The sequence below is a fragment of the Quercus robur genome, chromosome 5, assembly GCF_932294415.1.
Source record: "Quercus robur chromosome 5, dhQueRobu3.1, whole genome shotgun sequence".
Lineage (NCBI taxonomy): Eukaryota > Viridiplantae > Streptophyta > Magnoliopsida > Fagales > Fagaceae > Quercus > Quercus robur.
Genome location: NC_065538.1, coordinates 74,236,193 through 74,248,207, shown reverse-complemented (window position 1 = coordinate 74,248,207; position 12,015 = coordinate 74,236,193). Strand labels below are relative to the sequence as shown.

The 12,015-nt window shown below is 33.9% G+C and overlaps 2 protein-coding genes across 2 annotated transcripts; one reads left to right on the top strand and one right to left on the bottom strand.

Annotated features, from left to right (window-relative positions):
- The first annotated feature begins 655 nt into the window (after positions 1-655).
- Positions 656-2,585, top strand: LOC126727035 (chaperonin-like RBCX protein 1, chloroplastic). Its single transcript, XM_050432496.1, has 6 exons — positions 656-907; positions 1,076-1,170; positions 1,487-1,604; positions 1,800-1,816; positions 1,902-1,964; positions 2,060-2,585. Exons 1-6 carry the CDS (start codon positions 757-759, stop codon positions 2,132-2,134), a joined length of 519 nt encoding a protein of 172 aa, XP_050288453.1. The 5' UTR covers positions 656-756; the 3' UTR covers positions 2,135-2,585.
- Positions 2,586-3,162: 577 nt separating this feature from the next.
- LOC126727034 (uncharacterized) lies at positions 3,163-11,432 on the bottom strand. The gene is made up of 16 exons (XM_050432495.1): positions 11,171-11,432; positions 10,977-11,083; positions 10,815-10,905; positions 10,585-10,711; positions 10,309-10,501; positions 9,806-9,950; positions 9,623-9,713; positions 8,436-8,494; positions 8,278-8,355; positions 6,546-6,629; positions 5,835-6,016; positions 4,856-4,984; positions 4,638-4,710; positions 4,271-4,356; positions 3,728-3,812; positions 3,163-3,548 (listed from the first exon to the last, which is right to left on the bottom strand). The coding sequence occupies exons 1-16, from the start codon at positions 11,252-11,254 to the stop codon at positions 3,519-3,521; spliced, it is 1,644 nt and encodes a 547-aa protein (XP_050288452.1). The 5' UTR covers positions 11,255-11,432; the 3' UTR covers positions 3,163-3,518.
- Between the last annotated feature and the right edge of the window lie 583 nt (positions 11,433-12,015).

The following is a 12,015-nucleotide window of genomic DNA, read 5'->3' as shown; positions in this document are numbered from 1 at the left end:
TTATCCTTAAAATAGTTCTAATAAGTAAAAACAGCAAACAATATCAACACCCATTTTTTAACTTATAAAAAATCCCCCTCAAACACAAAATATTAGCTAGAACCTAGAATGTGGATACGCAATACGCATAGCAAAACCGTGAACTAATTGGGTTTGGCTTATCTCTAATACTTTTTTAACTTGAGTTTCCTTTTTGTTTTAATAAGAAACTGTCACATTATTTACTAACTAAATAAAATGTGAAAATTAAAACTCACTATCACTTGCAATTATGTATTTAAAACAAAATGAAATCTTCAATTAAAAAAGTACTAGAAGTAAGCCACACCCGAGCTAATTAAACACATGTCACACTTTTTTAAGGTTTTAATTTTTTAAATGCAATAATGTTTAAATCCAATTTATTTTTTAAATAATAAATAAATAAAATTATTTTAAAGAAAACCCTGTAAAACTAGAAGGCATGCACAGGTGGGTTCCACACTAGACTAAGTAGACGTGGAAATCCCTGAAAATTTTTGTGACTCCCCCATGTGCCATGACCCAGAGATATTTTTTGCACTAATTTTTTTTTTTTGAGAAGATTTTGCCTAAAAGTTTAATTGGAAGATATTTTTGTTGTTTGAGAGATACACTATCACAATCTGTATTTGCATATTTGGACTTTCAGGGAATTTGGTCTTATACAATAGCTAGAGCCTATACCTATCCCAAAGTCTTTGGAATCTCAGCTTCCCTTCCCAGCCCATTATATCCATGGAATCCTCTGCAATTCTCACACCCTCTCAGCTCCCTTATCTTTTCCCTTCAAAATCCAACAAAAAGAAAGCTTATCCTTCCTGGCCATGCAGCAAGCCAAGGACCTCTCAACCCACTCGCTTGCACTGCCAAAAGATGTATGTCCCTGGTGGGTATTTGCTATTTATATCTATGCTATGTGTATCTGATATATATCTATCTCTACAATATATAAGATATGTACAAAGTACAAATTCAGTATGTGTTAAGTGTTTGTGTTTGTGTGTGTGTGTGTGTGTATGTTAGTTATGAGGTTAATTTTCGTGACTGAATGCAGGATTTGGAGAAGCATCACCAGAAGCTAAGGGAGCCCAAAACCTCCACAATTTCTTCACTTACATTGCAGTAAGGATTGTCGCAGCACAGCTTCAGGTTCCTCTTCTCCCCTTGTTTTTATTTTGCTTAGCCTTAACTTCTTTGCATGAGTTGAATTATATGCTTAGGATGAGTTGAATTCATTTGTTTTCTTTTCAATGTTTAGATGCTTTTGTTAACCATCCATGGATTGTGGGGAATTATAAATCTTTTCAATGGCTAAGGAATGATACTCTCTTTTCTTAAGAGTCAAAAGTTGTTTGTGGCTTATTAAGATGAAAGTGAGACTGAGTGCATATAATACTGCATCTAGGATTGGTTGAATCATTTATATTGGATAAATTCATCTTTTAACAGTTGCTTGCCAGAGCAGAGCTATAACACTGAGGCATACAAGGAGTTAATGGAATTCATGGATAGACACTCATTGAATGATGGGGACAAGTTCTGTGCCAGTTTGATGCGAGAATCTTCAAGGCATAAGGGTTTAGGTACGTTAATGATAAACCTATTTTCAATTTTATGTTATAACATGTAAGATGTCCTGGATTCTTACACAAACAGAATGACTATATATGTTATATTGTTGGCGTGTAAGATCTGACTTTTTACAATATGCATGACTTGTGATTTGATCAATGGGATTCCACTATATTCTTCGTACAAACTATGGCATCTGCATGAAGCTCTTCGTATATTAGAGGTCAGTAAATTACTTGTGATGCTCAATTTGTTTATTTATTCACTAACTTATTAACATCAAGAGGTAATTCGGAATTTTAATATAGGTTCGATCTGCCTATTGTAAAAATGATTTTGAATGGGACAACCTGAAGAGAGTAGCTGTTAAGGTCAGCGGTTAAATTTAACCTTTTTTCAGTTTTATCCTATTTATGTGTTTTTTTTTTTCTTCAACTTTTGTTTGCATTTTTTTACCTCCTTGTAGATGGTCGACGATTCTAACACGAGTATCATGAGAGATTATGTCTTAGAAACCAGTCAGGCAGAGAGCGAGAAGTAATCAATCACTATACCTGCTTCTCCAATTGTGATTGTGAAGTCCTGCTCCATAAATCCATAATGATTTAAAGAATTAATTGTTGAATTAATAGATATAACCTCATAATATTCAACTTTGAGGGCTCTAGCTTGTCTTCAGCATTGTAAGATGATCAATGTCCCAGAAATATTCTGAAGAGTGAAGACCCAAACAGTTTTACCAGAAAAATGGTAAACTTAAGATGATAGAACAGTTTAATTGAATGAGGATCAACATTTTAATTGGAGCCAGTGCCATACATATCATAATTGCAGCAAATCAGGGTACACTCAAGAAGACACGAAAATTTCTAGAATTGCCTCCAGTGTTCTTACTTTGTTTTGGTATTTATAGACAATTAGTAAGCATACAGTTATAAGAACTGCTTAAGAACCATGTGTTATCCTTTTATAAGATCACTTTGTTATTAATAGTTGCATTTTATCATGAGATGAAATACCTGGAACCATGTTATACATTATCTATACCATCAAACATGAAAATAGTAAAAAAGCGTTATTTCTATATTGCTTCTCTTTCATCTATAGATGTCTTTCCGAGCAAAGAAAAATGCCTAAAATTATATAATTTTTTAAAATAATAGTTAAATACTTAAATGATTAAATTTGTCAGTGCTTTTCTATCTTAATTTGTTTTATGTCTAGGACTAAACGCAATGTTCTGGAAAGGGAGATTTAAAATCCTAAGTCCTAACCCTTTGCCAAAGTGAACCAAGGGAGGCCTTTGCTTCAAACAGTAGATTGACTACCAGCTTCACACCATTCTATAACAAAGGTAGGGCTGGTAGTCAATATAAAACAGTGTCCTGACAGCTCTTAGAAACGGATTGTCCTATAAGAAAAGTCTTTAAAATCCAATAAAATCAACGGATATGTTTAAAAGAAAAAGAATAATATGGTGTAACTTATCTGATAATAGCTTTCTGTCCAGAGTATAACCCGTATAATATATATTATGGCCATTTGTTTTCCAAATAATGAGAAACAGAATTTCTATGCAAATAAATACATAGTGGGAAAGCAGCAATGCAAATATTGTCCTCAGTACAAATATCTGTGGCTGATATTTACAGACATAAGCCTGCTTAAATTCTCGACTCATACAAAAACCAATCTATATTGAAACAAAATCATATCCTAAGGGTCTGTTTAGGATCTATTTATTTTGCTAAAAGTACTGTAGATAAAGGTAAAAGTTAGCTGAAATAGTACCATGAAACTCATGAATAATATCAAAAAGTGTAGTGGGACCGATGAATAATAGTAAAAATGAACTGAATAATAAAATAAGTTGGCTTTTTAATTTGTTCCCCAACGCACACTAAGAATCTCTTCAGACAAACCTCCTAATCTGTTCTTTCTCTGTGTTCCTTCAACTGTTGCAAACCAAGTAAAAACAAGGATAGCAATTAGGAAAAATAAATGACTTGTCTCTAACTTGTGAGTTTGCTCACTCTTACTCTGTGAGTGTGTGCATGCAAGTGCATATAGAAGATGCGGCATGACTAATATGAAGTCATACTCCAAGGTCTGACTTTCATGCACAACATATTACCTTAACCAACCGATGTAGATCAGCTGAAGCATTGATATGCCCTTTGCTGAAATATGACTGAGCATATTCTTCTATATTCTCCAGCCTGCAATTCAGGGTTCAACATATTTCACGTTATTGAAGGCCAGAATTTCCATTGAAATTATAAGCAAGGTTTCTGTTCTTTTTCTTTTTCTTATATTTTTTGGGTAAGTTACACATGCATATGGCGAACCTTGAACACATGATCTCACCCTCCATATTTCTCCTACAATCAAAATTCATGCTCTAAAACCTACAAAATGATTTGTTTGGCCCCCCAATTCAATCCAAAAAAATAGCCACAAACTACCTGAGCCTTCTTTGTTGTATATTTAGGCAAGTATTCCCAGAATATTTCATAAGACAATTTATGGTCACTGGTCTAAGATGGGGCATGTCTTCCATATCAAAACAGTCATATGATGGATCTAATCCAATTCATGAATAATGTGTGCGAATCACGGATTTCCTCAAAGAATTGATGACATGATTAAAAAAAAAGGATCTCAACAGGAAGATTACCTGTATACATAATTCACCATGAGACCTCCACTTTGACGAAGACCTTTTTCTGATCGATCTGCCATCCAATTTATTCTTTCAACCATCTGTCCATATTAAGAAAATCTGCAATAAATAGAATGAAATTTCCAACTAGGGAAACGTGCTATTTTTGGTTACCCACCAATTTTGATCCCTTACGTAATTGTAATTTCTTGCAGTTAGATTTTTTTTTTTTCTTCATCAATTAACAAATATGGGAATTACATATCACTTGAAACATATCCCATCCAATATCGACCCATGTCACTGTTAGTTTTGCCCTGAATATATGTTGCCTAGAAGGATATAGATTACATGTTATACCAATTAAGGTTGCATGACATACCGCTCCATTTTGCAAGTGAAAATTTGCTACAGAATCCAAAGCTTTTCCTCTTTTTTTCTCTTGAAGAAGGTACCTATAGACAGAAAACAAGTATCATTTATTATATATTCAATAAAATGCATAACAGTAAAAGCTAATGCAACAATTCAAAACTTTATTCTATGACATCATTTTCAATTCCCTCAGGTCTCACTCCTAGCTGATATTTATAATGTTACCTGGCACAAAGTCGAATTAGAGGAGATCTTAATGCTGAAAGCAATTCAGATGAATTGGTCCACTCATAATTTGCTGAATTCAGCAAATTCAGCATCACTTCCATGCCATTTTTCCCAGTAGCAACACCCCTGCAACTCAAAATATTAAGGTTTAAAACATATGTTTCAAGAACATGAGAAGAAAAGTGGGATGTTTTGGTTTCTTTTAGGTAATAATCTTTATTGATATGAAGAATTACTTCATGTTCACGATGATGAACACAAAGAAACTAAAACAATACAATGAATCAAACAGAAAAGCTCAGAGAAGTATGAAACTCAAGAATGGAAGTACAATGTGTAAAAGTAAAACCCCGAGCCCTAGACCATTATTAGGATGTGCCAGGGGCAGTATCTTTCATGCTGATTGGCCCAAGGACATTAATGAAGAGTAATAAATTGCACAATCACTTGATTTTTTGAAGATAACCAGTTCAGCTTTAGTGGGGCTAATTACCAAGAATTTATTGGGAGATGGACCTGACTCCATAAACAGCTCCAAAAGTTTCACATTGCTTCTATCTAGAAGTAATGCAGTTCATTTTTATTTTAACAACTAAAGATATAGTTAAAGAAAAGAGAGAATCAGGTACAAAGGGATGTTTTAAAAAATAAATAAATAAACCTCCTATAGTTGCAATCTAATGTTCTGAATGTAATGTAGCTCATTGTAAAAATTAATCTAAAATTGACAAGTTTTTAGCGATGGACTACTACAGTTCTTCAAAGAAAGCAAGTGCCCAGGGATTCTGATCATTCATCTCATGTGCAGACATAAATGTAAAAAACAACCACTTTCCCTCTAAAGAAAAGAATAATCACAAAACCATGGATCTAATAAGCATTTATAATCTCTTGATGAGACATATATCATTCATTCAACTTAATGAAATAGCTTCATTTCTATGAATAGGCATATTGGAAAGAAGATGAAGCTCACTCAGATAACTCCATAAGTGCTTTTTCCTCCTCTGGTTCAAGTATGTTCTCCCAGAAAGCAGAACCAGAACTATCAATTGACGACAGTGACACGTCTTCTGCTTCAGCTAGCTTTGACTGAGATGCCAACTTAGATAGGATCCACTGCATGAACCCAGGGATGGGGCTGAGAGTTGCAAATGTCTGCGGAAAAAAATGAGGACAGTAAGTAATGTCAGGATAAAGACAGAAAAACCATGACTAGACAAATGAGATTGACAGCAGCCTTAAAGACATACATAAAATTTGATAGCACATTTCCTCCAATGTAATTTGATTGCATATGTGACATATATTGGACTTATTATAAAAATAAAACTTGAACAAAATTACGGTAAAGTTACTAGCTAAGCAGAAAGTAAACCGGTAAATCAATAAACATTATAATGAAAATACTAATCTCGATGAAGAAGGGAGCTAATATTACCAGTGTGTTCACAGGATAAATAGATGATCAACACAACTTAATAGTTGTGTAGTACAAAGCTAAGTTTTTATGAACCAAACAAAAAAGAGCAATTAAAATCAATGGCCAAGAACAAAAATGATCCAAAAAGCTAATTAGCCATATATAAATAAACAAAAAACATTTAATAAACAATGATTCTTCTGCTTGAAACAAGTCTTTGCTCTTCAAATTCATAAATCTCTATAAAGCTACAGAAATACTTACAGATATACGTGGCATTTCTCTTTTCACCAGTGTTATCACACGTTTAATAAGAAACTTTCCTAGGTTGATCCCTGATAAGCCAGGCTGCAAAATTTCAAAGCACGCAGATCATGGACATGGAAGAAGACTATTAAAATGAAAAGTATGATATTCAGTACTCTAAAAAGCAATTAAAATAAGTGGGGATAAGAAAAGAATAATAAGTAGATAGTTTAGAGACTACAGATATAATTTACAACCATCAATGTCTCTATTTATCCATCAACTTTGGTAGTTACCAATGCTAATAAATTCCAATAATCAATGCTTATACACTCTTATGTGGCGAACAATTTGGAAAGATTGCAGGTAATTTTCTGTGGGGAGGGCTAGGCGATGAATTTAAATTCCATCTTGTGGAATGGAATCATATTTGTTCTCCAACTGAACTGGTGGCTTGTGGTGAGAAAATTGGACACTTTTAACTAAGTTTTATTGGGTAAATAGCTTTGGTGCTGTGGGGAAAAAGATGCACATTTGTGGAGATGGGTTGTTGCCTGCAAATGTGGGCAGGATTGGGGTCGATGGTCCATGAAGAAGTACCCAAGGTTGTAGTTTATGAGGAGTACTAAGGGGGTTGGGATGGATCTGTGGACTATGTGCAGCTTGAGGTAGGGGATGGTAATCGAGTGAGGTTTTGGTAGGATAAGTGGTGTGGGAATCAATTTCTGAAGGAGATGTACCTGAAGTTGTATGCACTTGCAGCTGATAAAGGTGCCTCAATTAACACTTATGTAAAAAACAAAATGAAGAGACAACACACTCTTGGAGTGTCATTTTCATCAGAGATTGTTTTTTTATTAGTAAGTTACACATGCACCCAATAGGTCTTGAACCCACCTCGCCCTCCATCATTATTATGGGAGAAGGAAGAGTCAGTTGAGATATAGTTCATTGGTGTTCATGACTTTTGTAAACTTATGTTGCATGTGTAGGTACTATGGATCATCTATTGTTACACTATGGCATTGCATAGCATTGTGGAACCTTTGTTTAATGGTGTTTGGGGTTTAGTGGATAATGCCAATGAGTGTTGTGGATTTACCATCTGGATGGAAGAATTGGTTTGCCTCCCCTTATGCCTGATGTGGACACCATGAAGAGAGAGGAATCATCATACTTTTGAAAATGAGAAAACCTCAGTGGTTCATCTGAAGGCGCTTTTTACTAGAATAATGTTTTAATGATTTAGTGTCTTCAGTCAGAGATATTCTATAGTGAACTTCACTGATTCTCTCTCTTTTGGATTGTAATTCTCATTCTTTGTAATTCTTTAGGCTATCTTATATATGCATCCTGTGTATATAGGGTAATTCCTCTACTTCAATAAAAAATTTATTACTTATGAGTAAAACACTTGTTTGATTACTAGAAAAATTACAAACAGGTTAAAAAATAAAACAAACAGAAATGGAGCAAATAATGAACAAAACAAAGAAAATTCTTTCAAGGGTAGACGGCATACAAAGTAAAGACAATTTTTATCTGCCAAGATTTCCAATGAAAAGAGTTCAACATGGAAGTTAGCAACATAAGATGTAAGCAATAAATGGCACGGAAGTATGATAAACAAACCTAAAATTATGGGACACTTAAAATGCACAACTGAACTTGCATCAAGAAATAAAAATACCACAAAAACATCAATATGATATCTGTTATGTCCCATTATGTTTTATAAGTTATACTATACCTGAGTTGATGATATAGAGTAAAATAATGCACATGTTGCCTCACATTCAGATATAGGAGGATCATCCCACAAAACTTCCTATCAGGCAATAAAATATGTTAATTATACATCACCGATGGAATAAGATAAGGTTAAAATAAATAAATAAATAAACCAACCTGTATCGACTGAGCCACATCTTTCAGGAGTGCAACTTCAATAAAAATAAGGGGTTCACCTGAATCAAAATTCAGAATCAGACTGCATTGATCAGTTATACACATAACAAAACAAGATAACTCAAAATATTTTAGTACGACTTTTCCAAAACTAATTTCCAAGTTAATTGTCATGTAAAACATACAGCCAAAAGCAATTGAGACATTGACACAGTACGAAACCAAAACTATTGCAAAACAAGATTGAAGAAAAAAAAAAGCCTAGGAATCAGCACCTAGTGGAACATAAAACCTACTAATCAGCACCTAGATTTAACTAGAATTGGTACCAAGCCATTGGAAAAAGTTCCAACAGCAATTTTATTCATCATAGCTTGTCTCCATAGGAGTACAACAGCACATTTATATGGACTACTAAAACTAAACCTGAATTCTAATTGACTTAGGGAATTCCAATCATTCCAACCTAGGTAACTAATAAGATCGAATAAAAAATCCCAATTGACTCCAAAAATTAAACAAGAGTAAATTATAATATATTCTTTGCTCTTCCTACATTAGCCATCCAAAAAAACCTATGACTCCATGATATTAGACATAATTTTGCCGCCTATCACTATTACTGCTAAATTGCAATCCTGCTATGACAGATTCATGCTATTGCCTCAATAAATGCAGACTCAATCTATTTCAAACTGGTCGAACCAATGATTATAAATTTATAAGATATTTCTATACTATTAGGGCATGTTTGGATGGAGGGAGGAAGGAGGGGGAGTGGAGGGGAATAGAGTAGAGTTAGCTGAAAATAGGCTAATTTTGGGCTAAATCTACTCTACTCCCCCTCCCTCCCCCTCAATCCAAACGGACCATTAGTAAATTGGCAAAACTGAGAAGTTGCAATGACAACAATAATCTATATGATGCAATTTCAGACTTACTAATAGAAAACTTGAAGTTTCTGTCAGACATCTACCATGATACTTGATAATAAAACAAAGTCTGGGAAGTAAGAGATCAATATATCTGATAATGGCAATCAACACTTACGAATTACAATGCATAACCACTGAATTGCCACGGGACAAACAAAACTAGTATGAAATACATGACTATTGAAGATAAGCCTAAATCAACAGATACAGAAACTAGTACTATGAGAAGCAATTTTGAAAGGGAATGCTAACCAGGTATTGCCGGATGTAGATATCCAAAACAACGACGGCCAACACCCAGCCTTCTCTTAAGATCTATAAGATTGCTGATTGGATGCACAGCCTACACAAAATATGCTTATTACAAACAACGAAAGCTATACCACACAAATTTTAAATCAAAAGGAAGTGCAACACGGGGAAGAGACAAAACACCTCATAAGCCACGATTTTCTCCAGCAAAGAAGCAGGATCATCCCATGTTATTTGGTGAAGCTCTAAGGCAGCAGGACTAAGCCACGTACTAAGTTTCTCCTTTAAATAGGAGTCCAATGCTCGCAAAGATGCAATATTTTCCTCTCTACGTATTTAAAGAAACAATTCTCCTTAATTATGATGTTAATTATGTTGTTCACTGTTTAAGATATGTCAGAATTTGAAAACCCAATATGATGAATTTATAATTTAATAAAAATTTATCAAATTTAAGCTCCGATAAAGGCACCAGGTCCCAAATTCAAAGACCTTTTACATCATTTAGCAAGTTAGATTTTTCTCCAACCTAAACATTACTAGCAGCATCCAACACGTTATTGCTGTAAATTCACAATGCATCACTACCACTCTTAGGATTTGTCATTGCTGTTTTTCCCAATTATAGTGTATGTCCATTTTGATGAAGTAACCTTATGACTATACAACATGGAGCATAACCTTACGCGAGAATGGATAGAATATCAGCTCGAAGAACAGTCAAGACCTTCAACCCTCCGGGATGAGTGTTGAGCCGCTCAAACAGAACTTCATACACCGGCTTCAGCGCATGCCTCAAATTACGCTCAATACGATAGAAAGCAGAAAGCAAAGCTTCATCTTCTACTCCAGTTGACGATTCAGCATTCTCACCTAAACCTACAAAAATTCCCACACCAAATCAATCTCACAAAACATTAACAATAACAACAACAACAACAACATATCAATTCAAAACTCACCACTAGGTACTTCAAGTCCAAGATATTGCTTAATCAATTGGCGAACTTGCGCCCTATTAAGATCATACTCTTTCGCAAGCAATAGAAGTAATCTCCGGCGGTTTTCATGATCAAGGCTAGAATAACCCTATATTATCATTTTTCATCATAAGAATTGCAACCAAAAATTTTATAATTTAAAAAAAAAAAAAAAAAAAAAAAAAAGCATTAATCACGAATTATAAACTAACCTCAGAAAAATCATTAAGCACAGAATCTAAAACCTCAGTTTTGTTCATCGATATAGCCGAGTGCATCGACTCTCTCACAAGCTCAAATTCTCTGTAACAATAATATCGATTTATATAAAATTCAAGAAATTGAATTTTATGCAAGAAATTAAGAATATAGACCTTTCAGTGTTACTCGAGGCATTGAGATTGTTGTTTCCTTGAAATTGCGAAACGCGTGGACTCGATCGGTTCGGTTGAGAATTCTGTGCCATTTGATCGACTTGGTTCTGTTGAATTCAAAAAATCGGAGAGTGAGAATTTCAAGTAGCGAAATGCAGTGAGAGAATTTGGAAAGTTTAAGAGTACACTTATACAGTGAGAGGAGAGAGAGTGAGCTTTGTAGAATCGGTGGGTCTCATTCTGGTTCGCATCAAAATGGCTAAGCCTTTCTTGTTCATGCTTTGTTAAAAAAACAACGTAAAGTGCAATTTCACTCTCTCTCTCTCTCTCTCTCTCACATTGACCGTTGATAAATCGATTTCCAAAGCCGCCCACATAATTTCGGTTCCGTTTCGAAACGTCTTGTTTTTTTGGGGGCCGTTCTGAAGTTCGAACAGGCGCGTGTTTGTTGCAGAAAACGGGGTGTCGCTGATTTGGAAAACGACAATAAGTAAAAGGATGGGTGAATGATAAATTATGTTTTATATATTTATTTATTTATTTTTGACAATTATATGTTAAAAGTTTAATTTGATTTATCAGTGTACATTAAAAGGATTCAGAAAATTAGTTATTGCTGTTTTTCTCGTAAAAAATACCCCTAAATTAATTACTCAACAACTTAAAAATAGGGTTAAAATAGTAAATTAAAAAAAAGAAAGTTAGTTATTACTTTTTTTACTGTCAAAAATATTCCTACCTAAAATTTAAAAATAAGGCTAAAATAGTAAATTGACAAAAATAATAAATTCTTACTTTTACGTTAAAATGTTTTCCTACTTTTAATAAGCTCCTACTTTTAGGTTGACTCAAATTCCTACATCTACTCACTAACTCCCTACAAAATAGGATTACTCTTATATTAGTTTTAAAACTCCTCTAATCTACAAAACTCACCCCACATTTTTTTTGTTTTTTTTTTTTTCTATTATATATTAAGAGGATTCAGAAAGTTAGTTATTGTTTTTTTCCTATCAAAAATACCCCTAAATTAATTAAT

Coding starts and splice junctions, on each gene's coding strand:
- LOC126727035 (XM_050432496.1), top strand. CDS start 757: ATGGAATCCTCTGCAATTCTCACACCCTCTCAGCTCCCTTATCTTTTC. Junction 908..1,075: donor CCAAAAGATGTATGTCCCTG/GTGGGTATTTGC, acceptor GACTGAATGCAG/GATTTGGAGAAGCATCACCA. Junction 1,171..1,486: donor TTGTCGCAGCACAGCTTCAG/GTTCCTCTTCTC, acceptor TTGCCAGAGCAG/AGCTATAACACTGAGGCATA.
- LOC126727034 (XM_050432495.1), bottom strand. CDS start 11,254: ATGAACAAGAAAGGCTTAGCCATTTTGATGCGAACCAGAATGAGACCC. Junction 4,985..5,834: donor GCACTTATGGAGTTATCTGA/GTGAGCTTCATC, acceptor TTTGAGTTGCAG/GGGTGTTGCTACTGGGAAAA. Junction 3,549..3,727: donor ATCTACATCGGTTGGTTAAG/GTAATATGTTGT, acceptor GGTTTGCAACAG/TTGAAGGAACACAGAGAAAG.